This window comes from Podarcis vaucheri, assembly GCF_965113315.1.
Source record: "Podarcis vaucheri genome assembly, chromosome: 10".
Taxonomy (NCBI): Eukaryota; Metazoa; Chordata; class Lepidosauria; order Squamata; family Lacertidae; genus Podarcis; species Podarcis vaucheri.
Window position 1 is genome coordinate 28017317 of NC_138748.1, and position 27002 is coordinate 28044318.

The 27002-nt window shown below is 42.7% G+C and overlaps 1 protein-coding gene across 1 annotated transcript; it reads left to right on the forward strand.

Annotated features, from left to right (window-relative positions):
* Positions 1-332: 332 nt before the first annotated feature.
* XPOT (exportin for tRNA) lies at positions 333-25183 on the forward strand. Its single transcript, XM_082239559.1, has 25 exons — positions 333-625; positions 5949-6079; positions 7307-7389; positions 7980-8036; positions 8509-8578; positions 8721-8939; positions 9607-9791; positions 10015-10183; positions 11013-11249; positions 11778-11816; positions 12250-12312; positions 13228-13352; positions 13767-13908; positions 13996-14115; positions 14316-14410; positions 15416-15485; positions 17222-17460; positions 18093-18378; positions 19818-20007; positions 20390-20506; positions 20702-20817; positions 21428-21475; positions 22323-22394; positions 23388-23444; positions 24560-25183. Exons 2-25 carry the CDS (start codon positions 6020-6022, stop codon positions 24584-24586), a joined length of 2886 nt encoding a protein of 961 aa, XP_082095685.1. The 5' UTR covers positions 333-625; positions 5949-6019; the 3' UTR covers positions 24587-25183.
* Positions 25184-27002: the final 1819 nt, after the last annotated feature.

Sequence of the window (27002 nt, forward strand, 5' to 3'; positions counted from 1 at the left end):
GAGGAAGTAATGCAACCGGGCAGGCTTAAGTGGTGGTAGTCTGTTTAAATGACTTGTGAATCTCACACATGGAACCAAAATAGCCACTGATCCCAGTCGGAGCTTCAGGTTATTTGTGGCGATGACTGTCTCTTTTACGGACAAAAAAAACCCCAGCCTAAAACCTACAGGACATGCGGCGCTCTCGATCTCTGCGCGATGACTACAAGTCCCAGCATGCACTGCGCCCCGGAGAAAGCATTCCCCGCCCCACCCCGGCCTACCGCCCTGATTGGTAGGAGCCAAAGCAAGCGTCGGGAAAAAACCTGTTCCAGGGTTCAGGGCTTTCCCTTGCTCTGGGTTATTACAGGGCGCACCGCGTGCCTGTTCAAAGGGTTTGCCGCGGGGCAGGCTGGGAGCTGTAGTCTCGCTGGGCTTGTGGCAGTTTCCCGGGCGGAAAGGGGGAGGTGGGCTACGCGGCGTCTCCCCGCAACCCAGCCAAGGCGCACAAGTGGCCCCGCGGCGGCGGACCTCGCACACTCTGCAGCGGGCTGTTCTTCCTCTGCCCGGCTCCCTTGCGGTTGTGGCGGCCTCTCGGGAGTGCGGGACGGCGACGCCACCCCTCCCTGATGGAATAGCTGGGAAGGTAACCAAAGGGGGCGCGTGCTCGTTCCCGCGTGGCCCACCTGGTGGCCCCCAGGGCGCGCGGGACTGGGGGGGGCGCCCTATTGGGGTGGGGGGGCGGGCCAGCAAAGGGGTGCGCTTGGCCCCGACAGGCCCCTCGGGGGGCGGTGGTGGGGTCGACCCGTCGGGCAGGTTCGGGGGTTGCGCTGCTCTTCCCAGTAGATGGGACCCCGCTTGAGGGATCCCTGTGGGTCCCACTCCTCGCCTTCGGGGTGGGGGTGGGGGATCCGGCTCTCTCAAATCCCCACTTGGCCAATGATCGTGCCTACTAGGGAACGTGTTGCGGGGTGGGGGGGTGGGGTGGGCTAATCTCTTTTTAGCGTGAAGGGGAAGAGGATGGTTTAAATAAGAAATAAAAGCAGTTCTGCACCCGAAGGCCTCTTGCACATGAACCCGTTGCGCAGCAGCTGCTGGGTTGGTACGGAGTGGGGCTCGGGCCGGTTTCTTAGCCCGATTGACTGGTTGGTAGCTAGCGAGAAGCATCAAGGGCAGGAATCGTTTTTTGTTTTCTTTAAAAAAGGGGTAATTAATTTGCATTAAGAATTGGTTCACACATGCCCATCCGTTGCTTGATGTTTCATCACTTTACAGCAATACTTAAGCTGACGCCAAACTTTCCCCCCCTTTGTTGTGCATCATAACGTGCGAGTCATTGCGTGATGGTGCAGTTGAGCTGTGAATGTGCTCGTAGGGATAAGAGTCAGTCAAGTGGGCTGCAATGGATTGAAATTAATAAACTGCAGTACCCTGAACAGTACACCTAAGATAAGCCTGTTAGTGTTCTGAACACACCCTTAAAACGCCTCTTTGCTCTCTGATAGCCCTAAATTAGTAATATTTGCATGTGTAAGAGTCACCATGTGGGACTCGGGTGGCGCTGGGGTAAATCCTCAGCGCCTAGGACTTGCCAATCGCATGGTCGGCGGTTCGAATTCCCGTGGCGGGGTGCGCTCCTGTTGTTCGGTCCCAGCGCCTGCCAACCTAGCAGTTCGAAAGCACCCCCGGGTACAAGTAGATAAATAGGGACCGCTTACCAGTGGGAAGGTAAACGGCGTTCCGTGTGCTGCGCTGGCTCGCCAGATGCAGCTGATCACGCTGGCCACGTGACCCGGAAGTGTCTGCGGACAGCGCTGGCTCCCGGCCTCTAGAGTGAGATGAGCGCACAACTCTAGAGTCTGTCAAGACTGGCCCAAACGGGCAGGGGTACCTTTACCTTTAAGAGTCACCATAGATAGAAGCACCATATCTCCTTGACTTCAGTAGTTTATAGTGGTGACAGTTCACACCTACACCCCCCCCCATCAAGTGTTGAAAGTGATGTCACATTACATAGGAGTATGCGTGACATTAATTCACCATCCCTTAATATAGCTACCTTGGGAAAACTGAATACTGTAGTAAGGAATGACAGCATTTTTACTTTTTAAATGATTCATTTATTTCTAGTCTAATCCATGATGTTGTAAATAAATAATGCAGAGGGAAAGGCTGTGAGTTTGGTTGTTTGGATAATAACAGCAAACAGGACCCAAAAGACACTAATAATGTAGCAGGAAGCAGCAACCAGATGTAGGCTGACACTTTCCCCCACCCTCCAGTCCCAAATACAGTTGCTACTGTGTAAGCCCCATTGACTACAGGAGGAATATGATAATAACAATTTATTATTTATACCCCGTCCATCTGGAATTACTTCTAAGGAAACAAGTACAGGATTGTGCTGTCAGTCTGATTGTGAACAATCCTTTAGGCTTTTGGTTCACTGTTTCTTTTCTTTTTCCCTAGGTCAGTTTAAATAAAGGGGAAAATAAAATTTGTTGCTTAGGACTCTTTCTATATGATGGTTAAAGTTGCTTCAGTGCAGGGGGGTGACAGCTGTTTTGGGCCCTTGAGTACATCTGCAGTTAGGAGAAACCCACACAGACACCACACACTCACCCCAACCAAGCACACATTGCAACCTATTCTATTGGCTAGGGTATAATGCTTCTTTCAAGCCTTATTCCAATGAGAGAAGTGGACCATTCAAGTGACTGGGAAGATCTCAGTGGGCACATGTTGGCAATCCTCGCTTTTAATGGAAGGTCTTGTGTCCCGCTTTATTTATCTGTGTGGGAACAGATATTTTTTATGTTGTTTGCACAGATTCGCTCCTGAATTAGAATGACTGTGTCATGAGTCTGTCTAAAATGGATGTATTTTGTACTGTATTTTTAAAAAGGGGTGTCACTTATGAGTCCAGGAGTTAAAACCTTCTTGTTTTTCACTAGAAATCTATGAACTTTTTGGTATAAATAGGATAATTCACACTTCTACTGAGGTGCATGTTCAAATTATTCAATCCTTTAAGGTCTTGTAGTCTTTACCAGGGCTTTGTATAGGAGTAGGTCTCTTTCCTCCCCTTAAGTCTGTAGAGGGAGTAAAATTACATATTGCACAAAATCCTGTGTGCTGCAAGAATTTCAGCACAGTGTCATACTGTCTTTTGCAAACATTAGATGCCCCAGGAGGCAGAGACCAGTGTTCCTTCTTTCCTACAATAACATGGGGAGGCCGAGTTCTTGCCCCATTCAACTTCAGTGTGCTTACTCAAGGAACAAAAGAGGGGCTCTCATTTTGAAGTAGCCTCTCACAGCCCAGAAAGGTTTTTGCTTAGAAATGGGAACACTGGGATGGCACTGATGGGTCTTACTAAGTAAGTCAAATAGTATAGATAGCAGGGCCCAAATATTCACATGTGCTTTCAAAAGGCAAAATATTATTTTATTGGGAAAATTTTCAGCCTTTTTTATCATGCCACCAGCATTCTAGCACTAAAATGAAAATGTGTCTTCTTTCGCTAATCATGCCAGACTCCTGGTTCCTTTCGGTCCCAAATAGCACAGCCAATGGATAGGGATGATAGGAATTGTAGCTAGCAGCTGAAGGACTAAAGGTTTCCCAGCCCCGCTCTAGAGGGTGGAAATCCATCAGATCAAAAACTAACTCCAGTACAGGATACTGGGTCACTATATCTTCTAAAAAAATGGAAGTAAAATGAAAACAACTTGGAATGCAACTCCATACCCATTGACTTGCTGAACCGAATCAAACTTCTGGATAAACATGTAGAGGAACTCACTGCTCATTTCGTGGAATCGCTTTGAAGGGCAGAAAGCTTTCTTGTGATAAATCTTTATCTCCGGATGGCTAACCTGTGGAATTCTTTGATGCTGTTGGATTACAAGTCCAATTATTCCTGACCACTGGTCATACTGACTGGTACTTGATGGACAGGGGCCCACACAATGTAAGGATTTAAAACAGATGTCAACTTCACAAAATCCAAAAGATGTAGGTCAAGTGTGTTTTATATTGGGGAGCAACAAGTAGTTTCTAATGCAGTGGTATAAACGTCTAATGAAATTGTGAACAACTAGATTGCTTTGTTACCTTCCAAATAAAACTGCGAAAAAAAGTCTTGCTCACATGGGTATCCAGATTTTGGCACATTGAAGTACCATATTTTTCGCCCTATAGGACGCACTTTTTCCCCTCCAAAAATGAAGGGGAAATGTGTGTGCGTCCTATGGGGCGAATGCAGGCTTTTGCTCAAGCCTGGAGAGCGAGGGGGGTCTGTGCGCACCGACCCCTCTTGCTCTCCAGGCTTCAGGAAGCTATCCGCTAGCTGTGGGAGACCCAGCTCTCCCACGGCTAGCGGAGACCTTTCCGGCACCCAGAAGCTTGGGGCGTGCTGAGCTCCGCACGCCCCAAGCTTCGGGATTAGCGCAGCGCTCCGCTAGCCCTGGGAGAGCTGTGCGGCTCTCCCAGGGCTAGCGGACTGCTTGCCGGCACCCAGAAGCTTGGGGTGCGCTGAGCTCCGCACGCCCCAAGCTTCGGGATTAGCGCAGCACACCTGGGGGGGAAATAAATATTTTCCCCTTTATTTCCCCCCCAAAAAACTAGGTGCGTCCTATGGGCCGGTGCATCCTATGGGGCGAAAAATATGGTATATGTTTTTGTAAGCTGAAATGGGTTGATACAATGATTTTGCTTTTTGGAAACATTCCCAACCCCAAATTTTGATATGCAGCCTGAAGTATCTCATCTGCATGCAGCGCTTGACGTAGACCAGGTTGCAGTTCCAGGCTTGTAGTTCCACACTTGTAGTTGAGCTTCTGAGCTCTGGTGACTTCCCATACTTCCCCATTTGAGCCTCAAAGAATCTGGCCCCAGGACGCCAGAGACCTAGCAAGTGGCAGGACTTGTTTCAAATGATCATCTCCGTGACACTTCAAATGCACATTAAAGGCCATCCCACTCTAAATATAACTTTTCCAAAGCCCGTAAACCGGCACCAAGCAAGGGTGTGACTAACAATTGTTCTTCGGCTTGCTGCCTTGGGACCAGAGTGTCCTTTAGGAAACCTGATGAGTTGGTTGAAGATCCTGCAGCAGTGGAACAATGAACTGCTCCCCATATAACACGAACCTTTTCTTCATCTCTGCACCTTTCAGTTTATATGTACTGCACAGACAAACCACACAGCCCATTGTTGCCGTAGTAAAAATCTGAACCTGGCAGCCAGGGCATACCTTCATTTTTATTTTATTTTATTCAGGAAGAGAATTGTACAGGGAGGTTTGGTAACCCTTTAAAGATTTCTGTGGCAAGCAAGTCTTCATTCTTTATTCTTTCTGGACTAAACTGCATACACTCGTACCTTGGAAGTCAAACAGCTTAGTTCCCAAATGTTTTGACTCCTGAAAGTGACTGTTCTGGTTTGCAAACTATTTTTGGAAGCCGAACTCCCGACAGCCAATCAGAAGCCACGCTTTGGTTTTCAAACGTTTGGAAGTCGAACGGACTTCCGGAATGGATTCCATTCAACTTCCAAGGTACGACTGTATTATTTAATACAGAACACAGTTGCTGTGTTTATGACCTCTAACTGTCCTCCTTGCCCCAGAGCCTTCATCTCTCCCATTGTAGTTCAAGCTTTCATTTGGTTGCTGAGATTATATGCAAGAAGTTCTACAACAGGAGTGGGGATCCTGTGACCCTGTGGATGTTGCTGGATTTCAGTTCCCATCGCCTTGCATCATCGGCCATGCTGGCGAGGACTAATCAGAGTTGGTGTTCAACAGCATCGGGAGAGCCACAAGTCCCTCTCCCCTGTTCTAATAAACAGGGCAGTTGCATTTCACATGGTTAGGCTTCAGCACCTGATACGAGAAAATAAGTAATTGTATTGATCGGCACCAGTGATTCAGACTCCTTGTTTTCTTGATTTGTTTTCTCTGCAGATGTATGCAGCTTCTGCTGTGGGTGAATGGGATAATCCTGTTAAAAATAGGGAAGCTGGAGCATAGCAGAAATGGATGAACAGGCTCTTCTGGGATTAAACCCGAATGCTGACTTAGACTTCAGGCAACGAGTAAGTTTAATTATACTTGTTTTCTCATAATCTGTGTGACAACAGGTAGCTCACTGGACATGAGCATGATGTTGATTTCATCTTAGAGTAAATAGTCCAGACCCGCAGTCGAAGATTCCACTGGTTTGAAAGTGTATGAGATGTTTTTTGAGGCTTCCACCCTCTGTTGATACCTAGTTTTTTTTGAGAAGCATTGTCCATGTTATCACAGGTGTGGGCAGATTCCAGGTGTCTAGGATCTACTTTGTTCTAGACATCTGAGGTTCACCAACTGGGATTGGGTGCAAAATAGTGACTTGGGATATATAGCCAGATGTAGATTGGTGTTCAGAAGATGGAATCAGCTGCCTGCTGCACCTCATGAGCCATACACTGGGATAACCTGCATATATAAGAACAAATACATATCCACGTTAACAGCCAACCAGGGATCCTAACAGACGAATTGTGTGTGTGTGTAACCTTTTTGTTGCTGCTGTTATTAAGCTGTTGGGACTCAGAATCCCTTGCCAATCTATGCAGTTCATCCAGTGATCAGCTAGTAGACCCCAGTCTTATTTTCTGTTCAGATGTTTTTGGCCTACAACTCCCATCATCCCTAGCTAACAGGACCAGTGGTCAGGGACGATGGGAATTGTAGTCTCAAAACATCTGGAGGGCTGAGTTTGCCTGTGCCTGCTCTACCTCCTGTGCCTTGCCCACCCCAATTCATTTTTCTCAGTGGCTTCCTCCTCTCATCCTTCCCTCCAAGTCCTTTTTCTTAGTAGTTGTCCCCTTTGTTTCCCTTTCCATAGGCAACTCTGTACTTGCAAAACTGGCATAATGTCGACATCATTTTTATCCTCCCCCACACCCCACCTTGCTTGATTTAAAGTTACAGAGAACTTTGTATTCAGGGCTGTGTCCAGGAAAGTTGACCCGTGCCCAGTGCACAGAATTACCTGTGCAACAAGACTTCTCTCCCTCTCCTCTCCTCACATGCCCCCCGCATTCCACTTCATCTGCTCCAGAGGACTCTCCCATCCCAGATTGGGGTAAGATGCAGAGAGAGAGTGTGTGTGTCTTATAGTCCATGCACTAATGGGAAGACTTCATTGAGTCAACCCCATATGTTTACATTATTTTGGAGAAGATTCCTCAAGTGGCTACTCTAGCAACTTTCTTTACAGTTTCTGGAAACTTTACAGTATAAAGGAATTCATTCATTCATTCTTTCATTCATTTTAGGCATTGGCCTATTTTGAACAGCTGAAGATCTCTCCAGATGCTTGGCAAGTGTGTGCTGAAGCTTTAGCCCAAAGAATCTACAGGTAGATAATAAATAGTTTTGTTTTTTTTTACATTTAATCTGAGAATGTTCTGAAGTTATATCACCTTGACATAAGATTTATTTTATTTTATTGGTGATGCACATGTCTCTGTTTAAAGAACCAAGCAATTTCAGGGAGGTCACTAGACCAGATGAATTTGATGGGTGGCTTGTTGCTCCAGCTTAACGACTGGAACTAGACCCACCACAAAATAAGCCGGTAACTGCCAGCAGAACAGCAGAACTATCAGGTAGCCGCTTCCAGTTTCCACATGCCCAGCTCCCCTAGACTTCATACAACTTGCAGCTCTCTAAAAAGGAATGATTTTGTAAGTGAAAGTGCAGGTGCTCAGGATGCTAAATACTGAATTTTAGGTTTGTTCAGTGTAGCCCTAGAATACACAGCCCACTGAAACTGGAATCACTGTGTCCCCACCCCAAGGGTTTAGTTTTCTGCCATGATACCAAATGGAATCTACCCACAAAACCTTGGTGCTTGTATCCAGTTTTCAGAATGCACCTTTCACGCTGAGTGACTATTACGTACATTGTTTGATTGTGCATTGATGGTACCGTTCTTCTTTGTTTCAGCGACGATCACATCAAGTTCTTCTGCTTTCAAGTCCTGGAACATCAAATTAAATACAAGTGAGGCGGCATCTTTACATTTATAGAATTGCAGCAAACAGAAAGCGAATGTAGAGAAATTACAAGTGCTTACGTTTCTAGTAGTTCATGTGTGTCATTTATTTTCTTCTTTGAATGTTGAAACCCCCGATTTAATGCATTTATTTCACTCTCAGTTGTCTAATTTAGCTGCACTGAAATGGCCAAAGGTTCACTCTGTGCCACCCAAAGTGCTACTGAGGTTTTGTGCTGGACGGTTCGATGAAAAACCTTTGGGGCTCCTCCCTGACAATTGGGGTGGTTCCTGATGCCTGCATATTTTCCTGGAGGGTGTAAATTAACCCTTGTGTGGTTTCTTAGCACGTGGTACCTCCCACTAACTGAACATCAGCCAGCATACAAAGTTACGGCACAGATGATGCTGATGGGCTGCAGGTTCCAGGGTTTAAAATATACATATGCAAGTTGAATGTTGTGTTGTCCTGTGTTTCAGGTATTCCCAGTTGACTGAGGTACAACATCAGCTAATCAGAGAAACACTCATAGCATGGCTACAGGCCCAGGTAGGTTTCTTCACAGTTTGGTTATTAATATTGTATGCAAATATCTGCTTGCAGCTGTTCCCCAAAAATTTCCAATATATTCTTGCATATTTTGAACCTACTGCATCTTGAAATGTTACTATAAAATGCTGGTTCCTTTCAGATGGTGAATTCTCAATCGGAGAAAACATTTATACGAAACAAAGCTGCACAAGTGTTTGCATTGCTGTTTGTCACTGAATATCTCACAAAATGGCCCAAGTTTTTCTTTGATATCCTGTCTGTGGTGGGTCTCAATCCTCGAGGTGTGGACTTGTACCTTAGAATCCTTATGGCAGTCGATGCCGAACTGGTCGATAGGGATGTTGTTCATACAGCAGAGGTAAGTTCCCTTCTTGCAATTCAAATGTACACTGTTCTATAAGTCCTGTTTTCCTAACTTGCCTTGCCTGTGAAAAGCATTTCTAAAAAAATGATTTCTGCTCTCATGGTGTTTTCTGTTCTGAAGTTTCTGTCTGCAGTTTAAGTAAACTTATAGTGCAATCTTACGCACGTCTAGTCAGAATTAAGTCCTATTGAGTTCAATAGGACAGCCCCAGCTATGGCCTGACTCCTTTTGCTCCTCTTCAAACACAGAGGCCTTCTGATGAGACACTTTTGGTGGTCCCACATGCCCCTGAGGGCCAGCTGGCCTTTACCAGGGGCCAAGCCTTCAGTGTGGCAGGTCTTGTGGAATGCCTCGCCAATAGAGTTTCCAAGCAGAAGTCATGGCTGCTTGTTTTCAGACACCACCTAAAAACCGTGTTATTTAGACAGACATTTCAAAGCAGAGATTCTTTGCCAGCCAGCTTTTCCACTTAACACTTTTTTAAAAAAACCTTTTGGAATTCTTGCAGCCACTACCTCCATTTTATGGTGCATAAGAAAGCAGTGAGGGTGTTACCCCCAAAGCTGGCATTTGATATTCCTTTTTAAAATCTTAAATGTTGGTGTCTAGACTGGCACCAGCATTTTCCCTTCCAAGACTGACAAACCTATTACATTTACAGGAAGCCCGCCGAAATACCTTATTAAAAGATGCTATGAGGGAGCAATGCATTCCAAGTTTGGTGGAATCATGGTACCAAATTTTACAAACGTACCAGTACACAAATTCAGAGTTGACATGTCAGTGCCTTGAAGTAGTTGGAGCTTACGTCTCTTGGATAGAATTGAGCCTGATCGCCAATGAAAGGTAACGTTTCTTTTGAATTAGGAACGCACAGACTAAACTCAATTTCTTAAATAAAATTTGGTTTAAAAAAACCAAACACAATTCCAGAAGCAACAGTCTTGAAGTTCTTTGGGCATTATAGCCGGGTTATATTATTTCCTGTCCAAAACAAGCAATAGCAAATTGGTAAATGTAACTCAGATGTTTGCATCTACCGAGTAAAACGTTTGTGTATCCCTTTTAGATTTATAAACATGCTGCTAGGTCACATGTCTGTAGAGGTTCTGCGGGAAGAAGCGTGTGACTGCTTGTTTGAAATTGTAAATAAAGGAATGGACCCAATTGATAAAACGAAACTGGTGGAGACGTTGTGTCAAGTGTTACAGTCGGCTGGCCTCTTCAGTGTTGACCAGGTGAGTTGCCTTCGGCAGCTGCTGTGTGCGTAAGAAATAGGTAACATATATTTCTTTGCCAATGCTATCAGAAATCTAGTATGCTGCTGGTGGTTCTTCCCCTTATGCCAGTATAATTTGCTGCTCTTCCCTCCCATCCCAAACTCTTATTTCTGTCTGAATGCTATCTTGTTTCTGAACTGATTCTCACCACCCCAATCGCACCTAGTCCTACTCATGTAGAGATTGGCAATTATATTTAATACCAGTCACATAAATATGCCAGCAAATGTGCATAGAGGGTGAGAGAGAAAGTCCTACTGGGTTGGTAGTTTCAGGGCTTCCATGCAAACTGTTGCTTGCATCATTAGCTGACCTCCAGCTGTTGTAGAGCTGAATAGGATTCTTCCATCTGACGGGAACATAAGGAAAGCCCTGCTAGACAAGACCAAAGGCCTCCCTAGCATCCTGTTGCCCAGAGCAGCCACCAAGATGTCTATGGTAGCTCCACAAGCAGGAAGTGAGGACAATAGTCTCATGCCATCGTTCCCCGGCAAGTGATATGTAGGGATATTCTGCCTCTGATCCTCAGGAAACATTTTTGGCACTTTCTGATAGCTTCCCTGCACATAATTGCTTAGAAATCCCACTAAGCTCAATGGAGCTTGCTCTCTAGAAGTGTGTTTAGGATTGCAGCATAAGTAAATATAATAAATGCAATTATAAGTCTATCATAACTGTATCCATGAGTATGCCATTTTGGTTGATGTCATTAGAGGTTCAGGTAGATTAGTTGCTTTGGTGACATAAACTAAAATTTTAATAATAATTTGATTAACCAACTCGACAGGAAGAAGATGTGGACTTTCTAGCCAGGTTCTCCAAACTGGTGAATGGGATGGGACAAGCACTGATAGCTAGTTGGACTAAACTTGTGAAAATTGGAGATATGAAGAATGCCCAGGATACTCTGCAAGCTATTGAAGCAAAAGTGGCCCTAATGTTGCAGCTTCTGGTTCATGAGGATGATGATATTTCTTCTAATATTATTGGGTTTTGTTACGACTATCTGCATATACTGAAGCAGGTAAATTGCTCTTCTTGTATGAAGGCTAACAGTAAAGCTTCATTTTGGAGGAGATGCAGCCTGGTGAAATCTTGTTCTCTGAAATATCTGATTTTTAAAAACCAAACAGATCTCCATGCTTTGTTTCTAAAACCAATGACCAGTGTTAATATGCAGAAACGGCCTCAGTCCAGTATACCTGAAGGAGCGTCTCCATCCCCATTGTTCAGCCCGGAAACTGAGGTCCAGTGCCAAGGGCCTTGTGGCGGTTCCCTGACTGCGAGAAGTGAAGTTACAGGGAACCAGGCATGGGCGCTTCTCGGTTGTGGCACCCACCCTGTGGAACGCCCTCCCACCAGATGTCAAGGAAATAACTACCAGATTTTTAGAAGACATCTGAAGGCAGCCCTGTTTAGGGAAGCTTTTAATATCTGAAGGACTATTGTATTTTAATATTTTGTTGGAAGCCGCCCAGAGTTGTTGTTGTTGTTATGATTAATAAATTGCTTGAGACACTTCAAAAGTAAAGTTTGTTCTTTCTTTTTGCAGCTTCCTGTGCTTTCAGAACAGCAAAAAGCTAATGTAGAGGTAAGAGTAAGTAAAATATTTTCCCTCCAGAGCTTGTAACTGAAAAGAAAGATCTCTTCTGTCCTTTATCCCCCAAAACCTCATTATGTCTAAAATGTATTGGGCTCTATCCAGTGACGTCACCCTGTTGCTTCAAGGACTTCTGCCTGCACAACAGCACCTCCTCTCCCCACCATGCTCCTTGTATCCCTCTATATTTCTGTTCTGGACATTCCCCATACCCTGTGAAGCAGATTTTGGAGAGAGTAGACAGGGAGAGGAAGTTTTGTTGCATAGGTGGAAAGAAGTCCTTGCATTAATGGGATTGCTTCGTTGGACACAACCCTTTGAATTGACTTATTTTCTTTTTAAAAGAGATGATGCAATGCATACTTCTTCTTTTTTTAAGTCAAGAGTTTGATGCTATCTGATCAACTGTTTTCCATTGCTACAGGCAATTATGTTGGCTGTTATGAAGAAACTAACCTATGATGAAGAATACAACTTTGAAAATGAGGTTAGCTGTCACATTTGGCAGGTTTTAGCTTTTCGTGGTTTAGCTTTTCGATAAGTGGTTCAATAATGTCTTGGTAACTCTTGAGGAATTGTTTTAGTATTCAAATATGTGCCAATATAAACATTCCATATAGGACAGGGAGAAGGGGACACTTTAGTTTCTAGGGACCACAGCGCCAAGCAGCAAACATGGACGTGTGTTCTTAAAATGCATGTGTTTGAAGCTCTCTGCATGCGTCCTCATCTGCATGTGAAGTGGAAATCTTATTTTTATCAAACCCTGGTAGAAATGATGAGTGGGTGAGCTTTTTGTTCTTCTTCTTCTTGTGTCAGGCAGGCATAAGAAGCCAAAGCAGTGAGGAAGGGCCTTTGTCCATTCTAAGGCATAGCTCTTTTCTTTGTACAAATGCCTTTTTGAGTAGATTCAGTTGAAGGGAAACTCCTACTTTTATGGAGCCATGCTTTCCCCTAATACTACGCTAACCCCCTGAAGAAACTTGAGGATAAACAGCTACTGCCCCTTTCCTTTCTTTATGTTGAGAAGGCCCATTCAGTTTGGTGGTCTTCACAAAGACCAAAAGCAGCGTGAAACTAAATAAGGGCTCTTTGAATTTTGCAGCGGGGCGATGGTTCAGAGACTTAACTTCTGGTTAGTTTCCATGTGACCACTTGACGGTGGTGTGTGCAGCCTGACAAAAGTACGAACTCACCTGCAAACGTCCATGATTAGGAATGAATGACTCTTGCCAGTGTGAGAGAATATTATCACAAGTTAGTTAGCTAAACACTTCATTGTTACGCAAAGAAATTTTACGTCCCTGCAGTCAAAATGATCAGACTTATGTTTGTGTTTTATCTGTTCTTATTTTTAAAAAAACACTTTTGGTCCTGTTCATGCCAATACACACGTTGACAGGGTGAAGATGAAGCGATGTTTGTAGAATATCGGAAGCAACTTAAACTGTTGTTGGACAGACTTGCACAGGTTTCGCCTGAATTACTCCTGGTTTCCGTACGGAGGGTTTTTAACACTACATTGCAGTAAGTTTGTGTTAGCTTTGTTAAGTTTTTTTTTCTAGTCCATCGTGGTCATTTGTTGCTTTTTTTTTTAAGCATCAAAAAATTAAGTTGATATTTAAGAATCCCAGAGATTACTTGTCTTATCCATATTAAATGATACAGAGAAAATACTTGAATCTTTGTATGCTCCTTTGGAGCTTCTAGTCTCTGGTATCCAATATAATCTTATTAACACCTGGTAAGTCAGGATTCATTCGTTGGTGCTTAATTTGGCCATTGTGTGTTTCTATCAGTCTGTTCCAATCTGCGTGGGACGAATAAGTCATTCACTGTAAGATTGTGGCTATTTTGGGGTCTTTTTAAGTGTGTGTGTGTGTGTGTGTGTGTGTGCGCATGCATATGCCTTACTTGGGCCTATTCTATTCTGTTTTATAGGAATTGGCAAACTAAGCCGTTTATGGAAGTGGAAGTCGCAATCAGACTGCTGTATATGCTGGCTGAAGCTCTTCCAGTATCTCACGGGGCTCACTTTTCAGGTGATACAAAAGCCGGGGCTCTGCAGGACATGATGCGGACTGTAAGTACAAAACAAACTCAAGACAGTTTTCCTTTTCAGCAAGCCTTTCTTCAGTCAAGCTGAATCATCCTTTTCTCCCTCTTGCAGCTGGTTACATCGGGTATTAGCACCTATCAGCATACATCAGTAAGCCTGGAATTCTTTGAGACTGTAGTCAGATATGAAAAGTTTTTCTCCATTGAACCTCAGCACATTCCAAATGTTTTAGTAAGTCCATAGTAATTGCTTCCTTTTATTTTTTTTAATGTGTGTTGCTTATCAGTAATGCTTCTACACCCCCTCCCCCTCCTGCAGTTTTTTGTAAAAGGAGTTTGGGGAATGGTTTTACCTCTTTTCCCAATTTATTACCCTTTTCCATCATGCAGTGTGGCTTAAAGCGATTGAACTCTTCCCATCTTTAATTGCAGATGGCCTTCTTGGATCACAGAGGTCTTCGCCATAGTAATCCAAAAGTGCGAAGCAGAGCAGCTTATCTTTTCTCCAGATTTGTCAAATCCCTCAAGTAAGTTGCTTGAAACCTAGAGACTTAATGGGAATATTTTCAGAAATAAAAGAGCTATTTCCCGCCCCCCAGGAAAATGAAGCTGCATAAGCATCATCATTCTTTACAGTGGTACCTCGGTTTAAGAACAGTCCGGTTTAAGAACGATTTGGTTTCCAAACTCTGCAAAACTGGAAATAGTGTCTTGGTTTGAGAACTTTACCTCGATCTAAGAATAGAATCCAAACGGTGGAAGGGCACCGGCGGCGGGAGGCCTCATTAGGGAAAGCGTGCCTCGGTTTAAGAACGGTTTTGGTTTAAGAACGGAGTTCCGGAACGGAATAAGTTCATAAACCAAGGTACCACTGTATTTGCAAACCACTTTTCCATGGCCAGCCATGCTCAAGGCAGCTCACAACATCAAAAAGTTTGCATAAGTTAATTCACTAGCAATGCCAAGGCGCAACAAAATATAAATAGTCATAATAAGCTTGGCACTTTGTGCAGAGTCTGGAGGACACTACAGAAGGATCTTTTCTAAACAAAAATAGAAATGAGGTTTACCAATCTTCAGCTTTGATTTTTATCTTCAAATACTGAGGCCATGAATTCAGGTTCTTGTTTTCTTGATGTGTTGTTAGAAATACTGTACACGACTGAAAATTTGAGTCTAGAGACTTATGGAAAAGTTCAGTAGTTAACCCACCTCTTCTAAATCAGTTCACTGTTACTCCAGGACATCAAAATTCTTGTTATGTGTTTTCCGTAAATGTGCTTCTATTAGGTTACAAGTTTAATTCTAAATAAACAAATTAAGCGTTTTTGGCTTAAGATTGCATTTACTGATGAACAACTCATTCCAATAAATAGAGAAGATTAGGGTACTTATTTTTCCCCATTGTACTCTTGCATTACAAGATGTTACAACTTCTAAATTGATACTTTTAAAAATACTGTTCGACTGTCACAATTCAACACATCCATTACTGTAAAATGATGTAAGCATCTTCCACTCCTGTGTTTCAGCAAACAAATGAACCCTTTTATTGAAGATGTACTGAACAGAATACAAGATCTGCTAGAACTTTCTCCACCTGTAAGTATTTCCTTTTGTCTTGAATGAAAAGGGCAAAGAGGCTGGGCCCATAACAGTGGGGAGGAAGACAGGACAACATTATACATTCTGAATTGCTGTCAAAATATAGGAGGTGATGCAAATGTACACATGCTGTTTGCATGATTGTCAGGTAGTCAGGTTGCATATAGTCTGCAACTTACCAATGTATGCCTCGTTTGGGTTGTTCTTTAAATGATCTTGGCATGTGGCAAGTGCCGTATCTCATCGTAAGCGTAGGCTAGAGGTCTTGGACTGGCCAGAAGCGTTCTTCAAATTCCCATTTGACCACAAGGCTTACTAGGTAACCTGGCTTGTCGTTATTTCCCAGCCTTCAGAGGTTGTAAACATAAAGGAAGGGTGGTATTGATGATGTTTACTGCCCTAAGCTTTTTAGAGGAGAAATGGCAGGATAAAAACCTAAGTCAGAAACTTCCTGGAGCACTCCATAGATACAATGTCAGATTATAGACTGGGTGTTATGGTTGTTCATGACCAGGGTTTCTAGAACCCTGGAGCTGCTTAAACCTTCTGAGCCATCCTTTGTTTACCAATACCCTTCTTATCATATAGCATAGTACTACCTATGGAGTAGCGGGTGGCGCTGTGGGTTAAACCACAGAACCTAGGACTTGCCGATCAGAAGGTCGGCAGTTCGAATCCCTGTGACGGGGTGAGCTCCCGTTTCTCGGTCCCTGCTCCTGCCAACCTAGCAGTTCGAAAGCACGTGAAAGTGCAAGTAGATAAATAGGTACCGCTCCAGCGGGAAGGTAAACGCCGTTTCCGTGCACTGCTCTGGTTCGCCAGAAGCTGCTTAGTCATGCTGGCCACATGACCCGGAAGCTGTACGCTGGCTCCCTTGGCCAATCAGGCGAGATGAGCACCACAACCCCAGAGTCGGCCACGACCGGACCTAATGGTCAGGGGTCCCTTTACCTTTTTACCTATGGAGACTATTTCCCCACCTCCATTTTCCCAGGTTTTTGCCCCCCCCCCAGCCTTCACATCTCTAACTGCTTATTGTTTTGAGACAGATTCCCTAAATAGGATACAGTGTGCATTATTCAACTAACATGCAGAGATTTCCACTTGCGCAGTGGGACACCTCCCCTTCCCTCCCATTAGGCATACCCCAAGCCTTCCCCATATCTGCTCCAGAAAGTTGGGACAACCCCTAGAACAGATTTTTTTTTTGGGGGGGGTGTGCAATTGTGCAAGTGGAAATTCTTACGCTGATGGGAATCATTACTCAGCACTATTTTATATGCAATCCATGGAACTTGACCAGCTAAACAATTGTTTCTTCATTTAACAAGAAGTCCTTCAGAATGTAAATCATTCATTGGTTCCTGGACCCATTTAGTATCTCTTACATTGGGAACTTCCATTGCAAACCAGAGTGAATGTTGCATTGCAGACCCATAGACAGCCCCATAGGCGTTTGAGACTTTTGAGATCAACTTCACATTGTTTTGGCATGCAAAGTAGGTGGAATATACTATCGGAAGTGATTTATTTCCAAATAAGTAGCATCCATAGTGGTAACTCAGCCTCATGAAAGATTTGAGCAGTTTGGGGTAAGGTAGCGTGGAGTGTTGCTGTACAAATAGGTTGTTTTGTGTTTGTTTGTTTTTAAAAAAAGCTATTCTAAATTTCTGCAAGTAGAATTTAATAGGAAATATCTGAACATAAAGCTCTCCTTTGTTTTCTGGTTCCAGGAAAATGGCTACCAGGCTTTTTTAAGCAGTGATGACCAACTGTTCATTTATGAGACTGCTGGAGTACTAATAGTGAACAGTGACTACTCTGCAGAACGGAAGCAGGCATTAATGAGAAATCTTTTGACTCCTCTAATGGAGAAGTTTAAAGTGCTGTTAGAAAAACTTATGATGGCACAAGATGAGGATAGACAAGTGGCATTAGCTGATTGTCTGAATCATGCTGTTGGCTTTGCAAGGTGGGAACAATATATAGTTTATTCAACATGCATACAGAGGTATAAGTTTAAAGAAGAGGTTTGCGGACGGCTGTTTGCAAACTCCAATGTTAGCAGAGGTTCACATGTTTGCTAAAGTCTAAGCTGGGGAGGGGGTTCCCCCTCCAGATATATTCCTACCCTGTTATGGGAATAAAGCTTGGGAATCTGATTTGGTGGTGGAAGGAAGTCTCTTAAAAGTGCATCCCTCTGTGACTAGAAATACTGAGAGGTACAAAAATAAAAAGGCCTTGTGGAAACTGAATTCTGTTGCTCCCAAATCTGGAAAAAAAGTACTTATGACTGAATATGTTGTTAATAAATATTTATATATCAGTTCCTTTGAGTAGTGTAGGATGTAGCCCAAAGAGCCTATTGGGCATAGATTTACAAAATTTCTTCAGAACAGTCCCTGTAAATTCAAAGTGCAGTTAAGTTTTAACTAAAACATGGCAACGATGATAAAAATTGTTTTAGCTGTTGCATCAGATCTGCTTTTAGTATTGGTCTGATTTGAGAATAGCATAGCTGAAATATTTTTAAATGGCTCATCCTAAGGATCTGCCTGCTGGTATATGGCAAAAACCTTGACTTCTTCTTCTTCTTTTGCACAGCCGTACCAGCAAAGCTTTCAGCAACAAGCAGACAGTAAAACAATGTGGCTGCTCTGAAGTGTATCTGGACTGCCTGCAAACCTTTTTACCGGCTCTCAGCTGCCCCTTGCAGAAGGAAGTTCTCCGAAGCGGTGTCCGCACCTTCCTTCACCGAATGATTATTTGCTTAGAGGAGGAAGTTCTTCCGTTTATCCCTTCAGCCTCTGAGCACATGCTCAAGGATTGTGAAGCAAAAGACCTTCAAGAGTTCATCCCTCTCATAAACCAGATCACAGCTAAGTTCAAGGTAGGCATCTCCCTTGATGTAAACTAAGTGTCTCTTGAGCCGGCCTACGAAGTGAGATCATCACCGGAGGCATTGCCCTGAGTGTTCTCGCCATTTGAAGTTAGGTGGATGGTGGCAGTCAGAAGGGCCTTCTTGGTGATGGTGCCCCAATTGTGGAATGCCTGGCACCTCTTGCAGCGTGTTTTCAGTGCCAAATACCCTTTTCCCCCCCAGGCCTTTAGCAAATTTTATCGGTCTAGCGCCTAAATTTATCATTCATTTAGTGTCATTTGTTTTTTACCTGTCGGTTGTATTTGCAAGCTACCCTGGAAATATTTTGTATTGACGGGCACCAGTTACCTTTTAGAAAGAAGACGTTTGAAAAGATACCTTCCAAAGCAGGATGTCTAATTGCAGGAAAGCCCAGTTTTATTTTATTTTTAATCCCTTTATTAGAAAGTGGATTTTTTGGGGAAAGGAATTTGAAAAAGAGACTGTATTCAAGTGAGGGTATTCAAGTGTTAGTGGTAGATGCAGAATTCTAATATAATAGCTACAGCCAGTGATGCTGTGCAGTTGAGCCTTCAACTTTTTAAAAAAGCTTGCTTCCTTCTTATAATGAGATTCTCTCCCTTGCTTGTGCAAACTGTAATTTGCTCCAAAATAGGGGACTGAAGCCCATTTCAGATCATATTTTAGTCCCCAGGTTGTGGGCAAACCATACATTACCCAGTTTGGTTTCAACAGCAACCTATGAATTTAGTCAAACCATCGAAGGAAAGAGATGGGGTTCTCAACGGACCAGCCCAGTGGGTTGGCTGCAGTTAATTCTCTGTAAAAGAGGAATAGATCTGCATCATCCAATTAGTTGCATGGTTGAAAGGGAAGGAATGCAAAGCAGTTTCCATAGGCTTTTCAACACTATATTTAATATAATGCCTTGTGAACTTAAAGCAATAAATGATCTTGTGTGGCTTGTTTGGCTGGCTGAAAGTGCCATTCCACATGGGTAATTATAACTAAATTACTAGCTTAAAACTAAGACTTGAGAATCGTTTGGCCATCATCATGGTGTCATCCAAAATAGCACTCTGTGTACAGCAGAAATCCATTCAAGCCCCGAATGTCTTTTGTGTGATAGTGCAGTTTTTGTATTTCAACTCCAGGAATCCCTGCTAAAAAGGCAGAGGAAGTTCTTAATGTAGATGCTCTCTGTTATCACAAAATCTGGACTTATCTTGGGAAGTTTGCATTGATCTAATAAGTTAAGAGTTGAGAGAAGCAAAAATGTTAACCATTGTACATTTAGATATATAGATTTACCGTTAGAACTTTGTATCTTTAATATGGAAGTATAATAAACTAAAGACAAGTTGCTTGCCTTTTTGTTTATGGTATGTTTTGCTCTTGCTCATCCATAAATTTAATTTTGTCAACTTATATATTCCCTGTCCCAATAGAACCAGGTCTCCCCATTTCTCCAACAAATGTTTATGCCTCTGCTGCGTGCTATTTTTGAAGTCCTGCACCGCCCAGCTGAAGAAAATGACCAATCTGCTTCATTAGAGAAGCAGATGTTACGAAGGAGTTACTTTGCCTTTTTGCAAACCGTCACTGGTAGTGGAATGAGCGAAGTCATAGCTAATCAGGGTAAGGCATGGCTCATGATGGGAGATATAATTCTTCTAGTATGGAAGTGTGGTTCTTTAGCAGTGAAAGAACTGTGTATTTCAGAAGTTCAGTTCTAGAAGGTTCTTAAAGTGAGTTGCTTAGATAAAATGCATATGGGTTGTATCTAACCAAGTCCATTTATTTCAGTAGATCTTTTCTGAGTACGCCTTAGGTCAGCTATAACGCTGTACAATTATTATGTGTGTTTTCCTTGGAGGGGAAATGCTTCGTAACACATGATTTATATATGGAAAACGAATTGGCCAGCTTCACACTTTGCTCTTGACAGACCAGAACAATTTGTTACTTATTGCCACTTCATTGGTTTGAATAAGATTTAATGGAGATTTCCTTCCTCTAGGTGCAGAGAATGTAGAACATGTGTTGTTCACCATCATCCAAGGAGCAGTTGATTACCCAGATCCTATTTCTCAGAAGACATGCTTTATTATTCTTTCAAAATTAGTGGAACTCTGGGGTAAGGTTGCCTTCATACCATAATGGCTTAAGTTTGATACCCACGAAAAAAAAAGATTTTCATTTTTTTGTGTTCCACCTTCAAGTGTTGCAGTAGTCACTGTGGGGATGTGTCCTTTTCTTCATACTGTGTGGTGCTTACCCTTGGTGATGAGAATCTGAGAAAAGTCTGAATATTCTGGTTTGGCTTTTTTAGGAGGCAAAGATGGACCTGTGGGTTTTGCTGACTTTGTCTACAAACACATTGTTCCTGCATGTTTCTTAGCACCTTCAAAGCAAACCTTTGACTTAGCAGATGCACAGACAGTATTGGTATGTATTCCGAAGCCTGACAACATTGGGAAATGAATGGCTAAATGTCCTGTAGGCACACCAAATTGGGCGGTGGGTGGCTCTCCTGAGGTCTTCTAAGATTCAGGAGCTCACAGGAATCTGGAAAGCCTGTTCACAGAATATGGAAACCTTTGGGGTCTTTTAAAAATAACTCCTATACATAAGAGGCAGTTGGAGCCATGTGGCTTCTTGGTAAATCATGTCTCCATGGCTTGTACCCTGAATGCCGACATACAGAAGTAGTAGAATTCAGGGCCTCCACTGGGTTCAGTCTGCCAAATGTAGATTGTTCAGAGCTCCTGATAAACTCCACAAGAAAATTCAGCAATCCTGAAATCTGGCAGCAGATTCCATCTGGCTTAGAATTCTGGCATTGGTAGAAATAGTTAGCCACTCTAGTAAGCTTAATGCTCTCTTGAAGAATGTGCAAAGCCCTGGCTTTATTTTGAAGCCTTTCTGCTGCTATCAAAGGTTACTTTTACAATGAACTATTAGCCCCAGAAAGTGTAAATGTAGCATGTAATTAAAACTACCAAAATTCCAATACTCAAATGTTTGTGCTGAAGTATTTTTGTTTCATTTTTATAAGGCTTTATCCGAGTGTGCAGTGACACTAAAAACAATTCATCTCAAAAGGGTAAGGCTTTTGGAAATAGTGACTATTTTATTAATAGGCTTTTTTTACCTTGTCAAAAACACTGTTTCAGTTCACAATTTGCAGGCTGCAGAAGGAAGGCTCCGTGGAGGGTGGATTTCCTGTTTTGGTTGAGTTTCCCCCTTAGTCTCTATTGGCTTGGTCATACTCCTGTATGAAATCCAGGAAGAAAATTCTGCAAGTAAACTTCCTGAATGTTGCTTTTAAAAATAAGTCACAGGAACAGGGCACTTGCACATTTCAGCTGAGTTTGCATTCCTTCTGGCTGCAAAAATACTGAGCCTCCTGATTAAAAATGTTTTGCCATTCCTGCAGCCTGTTTCCCCCCCAAAATGGTCATATGTCAGAGTTACGACAGTCTGTATATGCAAAGTGATAGGAGGGGTGTGGTGTTAGCTAACATAGGAACTTACACAGAGTTACTTTTTTTTAAATGTTTGCTTTTCTTTAGCCTTTGTGGTGCCTTTTTGAATGTAGAAGTGATACTGGCCCACTTCAGACAATCATATTTTGATTTAATAAGCTGAGATATGAACAAGCTTTTGCCCTCACATGCAGCCCCTTTGCTCAAGCCATGTTTACACTAGGAAGTTTCTAATTAGCCATTGTTTCCTGCTTAATCTGAAATAGAAAACTATAGTTCCCAGCTTTGGAACAAGTCAGGATCTTAAATCAACTTGGTTTAAGATCCCCCTCTTCCAGTTTTTGGCTACACTGGCCAAAGCCGATCTATGATCTTATTAACTGGATAAAAACCTGTAATGTGGAACAAGTTCAGATGATAAAATACCTAACTGCAAAAACACTGCTTGGATGTTCCTTTTTGTAGGGCCTTGAATGTATTCAGTATCTCCAACAAGAATATCTACCTTCGCTGCAGGTAGCTCCCGAAATAATACAGGTAAAACTTATTATTTGGCTGATGCATGAGATTGGATCTAACAGGACTAGAGAAGATTATATCCCATCTTCCTGGCAGCTCCACAGTTCCCCTGAGGGCGGTGGGATCCTGTTGAATGGGGTAGCATGCTAAGCTGAGGTGAAAGGTGGGGATCCCAAAAATCCTTGGAGCTAATCCAGTTCGGGTTTTCCAGTGTGTAATGACATTTGTTATTTTCAAGCAAAACATACTGTAGTATTATTGCAAGTTATAGCAAGAGTGTTAGATGATGATTTTGCTGGAGCAGATTATTAATCTGGTGCTCAAGGCGCACAGTGCATCTAGTAGTTGAGGTAAAAGCGCATGACTGTTCTTGTCATTAGTCTATTTATCCTAAGCAGTGTCATTTACTTTCTAAAAGATGACTGAAAACTAACTTGTATCTGCAAGGTGTTTTTTATATGCACCAGAGAAGTTACTTCTGCACACAGATTGTCTTGCTGTATGAGAACTGTGCTCGTAGAAGGTTTTATGCGGGGAGAAACAAAGCCACCACCAGAATTTAAGGTTTCACAGAGATAACACAGTTATCCTTGTGGCGATTCCCTAGCAAATGGTCAGTGCCATTGTCCTAATTACCATGGCTGAATACAGGTCCCTTTCCTCTCTGCCTCCCAACAGGTGACTGATGCTATTTGCTACAAGCAGGTTTTAACTGAGGCACAGAGAGATCATTGCATGCAGGAGCCGGAACACACATAGTCACCTGCTTTCTCACATACAGATCTATAGATAGATCCCACTTCTAAATGGTTACATTTTCATTAGGATTGGAAACAATTTCCAGGTAAAATGGAAACAGTTTCCACATACAGCATTTTTATTGTTGAATCTTTCATTATTATTATTATTATTTTGAAAGGAACACATTCGTAGTTGCTGAAGAAAATAACCATGTTGCTTCAACATAACAGTGCAAACTATTTGCTCATTAATCTGGTGTTTTTCTTGTAGGAATTTTGTCAAGCACTTCAGCAGCCTGATGCTAAAGTTTTTAAAAATTACTTAAAGGTAAGTTAAATTTGCATCAGTATTCCATCTTTCACGGGTGAAGGCATTTTGTCATGGATTAAATAGGTCTTGCATGTATCTGCTTGCATTTACCATAAACTCTGAATTGGGGGGGGGGGGTGCAGCCCTCCAGATGTTCTTCAGCTCCCATCTTCCCTGACCTTACAGGCTGGGGCTGGTGGGAGTCCCAACATCTGGGAGGCTATAGATTTTCCAGCCCAGCATTAACTCTGAACAATACTGCTTGATACAGGAAACTATTATTATACCAACATAGAAACACCCTCATGCGTTAATAATGTGAAGGGAATCCACATGACTAAGGGAAAATGAGCCACATCCTTGAACAGATCTGGGCTGAGGTTGTAGCATTTCACCCCTTTCCATTTTATTCATCTTTTGAATATTTTAGGTGCGTGTTTTCAATTGATAGTTTCAATGTTTCTTTTCGCTCAGAGGTTTTCTTAGTCAAGCAGTATGCAAGTTTCATTAAATAACATTTTAGGTGGTGTTGGTTACCAATTTCATATGCAGCTTACAGTATTTTATATGACTTTCCAATTTAACTATGGCCAAGATAGCTATGTTGATGACTTGCCTTAAAAATAGCACGTGAGAAGTTGCTGAGGCATTTTATCAACTTATCTTGGAGGGTTGAAACCACCCTTAAGGCAAATAGCAGACAACATAAGCATCGTATCTATTTCCTGTCCAGGTGGGAGACTCCATTGCCAACTTACTTACTGCTCTTCATGGTGTCTAAGAAATGAGTCCTATAAGCAGAAGCCTGCTCAAGGACTTCCACTAGCACAATGGGGCTTTCCTCCCCCCACATACCCCCAAAATGGTTCTGGGAGGTTGGGGGTAACTCCCAGTTCATGTGGGAAGGAGGGGGGAGATTGCCTTGTCTGGCAAGCTGCAATACTTTCACATTTCTGTAGTGCTTTGCTGAATTCCTCCCAGGGATTTTATAGTCTCTTTGGTAGCTGCAAATGGTGCCATTTAAACCTGATTTCTGCCACTGGCAACATACTTTTTTTATTCTTAGCTTAGTGATACTGTTCTTCTGTGCTTTCTTATTCTCTAAAACGATATTTGCTTTCTTTTAAAAACAGGTATTCTTTCAAAGAGCAAAGCCCTAAGAGATCTACTGAAACCTTTGACTGTTTCCCCCTAATCAGGATCTCCAGATATTGATTTGTATGAATGCAAACCTCTGTGCCATTCAGGCTTACTTTTTCTTTTGGAAGACATTGCTCTGTGCTTCAATCAGTATGTGTATTAGCCTTTTGGTGTAAAAGTGCAAATGAAATGCCCTACATTGTGTTGGTTGATGCACATGCGGCGCGTGGGCAACACGTCTTGCCTGCCTGCCTACTCAAAAACACTCTGATAATTGTGTACTGTAATTAGTACAGCAAAAACAAAAATCCTTTTTTATTTTGAAATTTAAATAAAAATGTATAAATTCCTTCCAAGCCCACAGGAATGGTTATAAATTGTGTACATTTTTAAATACTGAGTAAGATATTTGCATATTAGAAATGAAATTCATTTGTTCATGCACGGTGATATAAAATAAAGCAATCAAACTTGGTTTTGTAGATAGATGTTTCATTGGAGCGGTCTTAATGCTGAAGTGTATGCTACAAAACAGTTATTAATGGATCAGATTTACAAGAAGATCTGGTTCTACATTTTTATACAGAAAAATAAATTTTATTCAATGAAATCCACAAGTTCTCATGAGTCATTGGTTGTTTTCTTGGCATCTGTGGTTAAATAATGGAAGGCTGTGTCTGCGCTGTACACTACATAGAATGGTCTTTTTGAGGGGTATTACACCACCACCCCCCAAAAAAACTGAGCAGATCTTTGGTGTTGTTTACAAGTTTCTTGTACCCCTGGGGAAGTCTCAGCATAGGGCTCAATTGAGTTTTCTTCCATTATCCCTGACAATCCCTTGACCACACAAGTATAGGCACTGCAGTAACTTCTAGGGGGAAGTGGTCTACCTGAGATAGGTATATGAGAATGTCAAGCGATGGCTGGTGAACTGCAATGTGCCACATGCTTATCTCCATAAAATCCCATCTTGTAATTCTCAGAGGACAAACCACAGGATATGAGTGTAATAGTCCTCTTCTCCTTGAGTTGCCATGAAGATCTTCAGAGGCACACCATCTCTGATAACGGATGTACCATAATAGTCACCATGCCTAAAAGCCACTTCGTGTCGTAGTAGGTCATGGGTAGGCAAACTAAGGCCCGGGGGCCAGATCTGGCCCAATCACCTTCTAAATCCAGCCCGCAGACGGTCCAGGAATCAGCGTGTTTTTACATGAGTAGAATGTGTCCTTTTATTTAAAAGGCATCTCTGGGTTATTTGTGGGGCATAGGAATTCGTTCATTCCCCCCCAAAAAATATAGTCTGGCCCCCCACAAAGTTTGAGGGACAGTGGACCGGCCCCCTGCTGAAAAAGTTTGCTGACCCCTGTCATAGGTGATTACAAAATAAAGTTGTTATGGACATCACACTTTCTAAAGTACAAGTCCCCACTTTTTGTATCCTCATCATTGAGCTGCCCTTTTGAGACCCTATCAGTAGTTAGCATTGAACTGAGATTCCAATGTTTTGTGTTGTAACTGCCCGTGTTTCAGAACTTTGAAACAGCAGTGACAAGTGCATTAATACACTCCAGTGCTAGGTTTAATTTCAGCACTATTTAAAACGTTGGGCAAAATATTCCTGCATTCCAGAGAGTTGGACAAGATGACCCTCATGGTCCTTTCCAATCCTATCGATTCTACATATCGCTTGCCTTTCCACAAAACAAGTTCGCGAGCTCATTTGACATGCACACTGATGCTGCCTGCTAAATTTTTGTCAGGCAGGTGAATTTGCTGAAATCTACGATTGCCGCCTTCGAGAAGGGTAAATAGTTCTGTTCCTGCTCATTTACTGGCAGTTTCTTTCATGTTAAAACAATCGGAAATATTGTTTGTGAATGCCTGTCACTTGCATCCAACTATATATCTGGTCTTTGCAAAACTTGCTCACAACATCTGCACTTTATGTCCTTCCACCCTGGCCAGCCCCTTCCATTTCTCCCTTAGACGCAATTCCGTTCTGAACTGCGCCCTGCAGTTCAAGCTACGGCAACTTGCAGGCTTATCCATATGAGACATTGTTTGGGTAAGAACCCTGCACCTCATTGTGTATCTAAGTTGTTATCTCCTGCCCTTAAGCCTCCAAGGAACTCCGCAAGGCGTCCGTGAGGCCTCCTTTATCCTCACAACAACCCTATGATGTAGGTTAGGCTGAGATCATGGGAGCCAACTCGTAGGGGCCAAAGTCCCTTCACTCCTACCCCCCCAAAAAAAAAATATTTGGGGGGGCACCAAGTGGATGGGCATAGCCATTCAAATGGTTTGTGTGCACCATGTCTTGCGATCAGTTGTGCAAAGGAAGAATGGATACAAAAACTTAAGAAATATGCAGAAATGGCAAAACATACCGGAAGAATAAGAAGAAAAGATAACAAAACGTTTTGTAAA

What these genes read in the sequence shown, in the direction of transcription:
- XPOT (XM_082239559.1), top strand. Translation starts at nt 6,020, where the DNA reads ATGGATGAACAGGCTCTTCTGGGATTAAACCCGAATGCTGACTTAGAC. An exon ending in AAAATTAGTGGAACTCTGGG is followed by an intron (nt 20,507 to 20,701) that starts GTAAGGTTGCCT and finishes TGGCTTTTTTAG; the next exon opens with GAGGCAAAGATGGACCTGTG. An exon ending in AAACAATTCATCTCAAAAGG is followed by an intron (nt 21,476 to 22,322) that starts GTAAGGCTTTTG and finishes TCCTTTTTGTAG; the next exon opens with GGCCTTGAATGTATTCAGTA.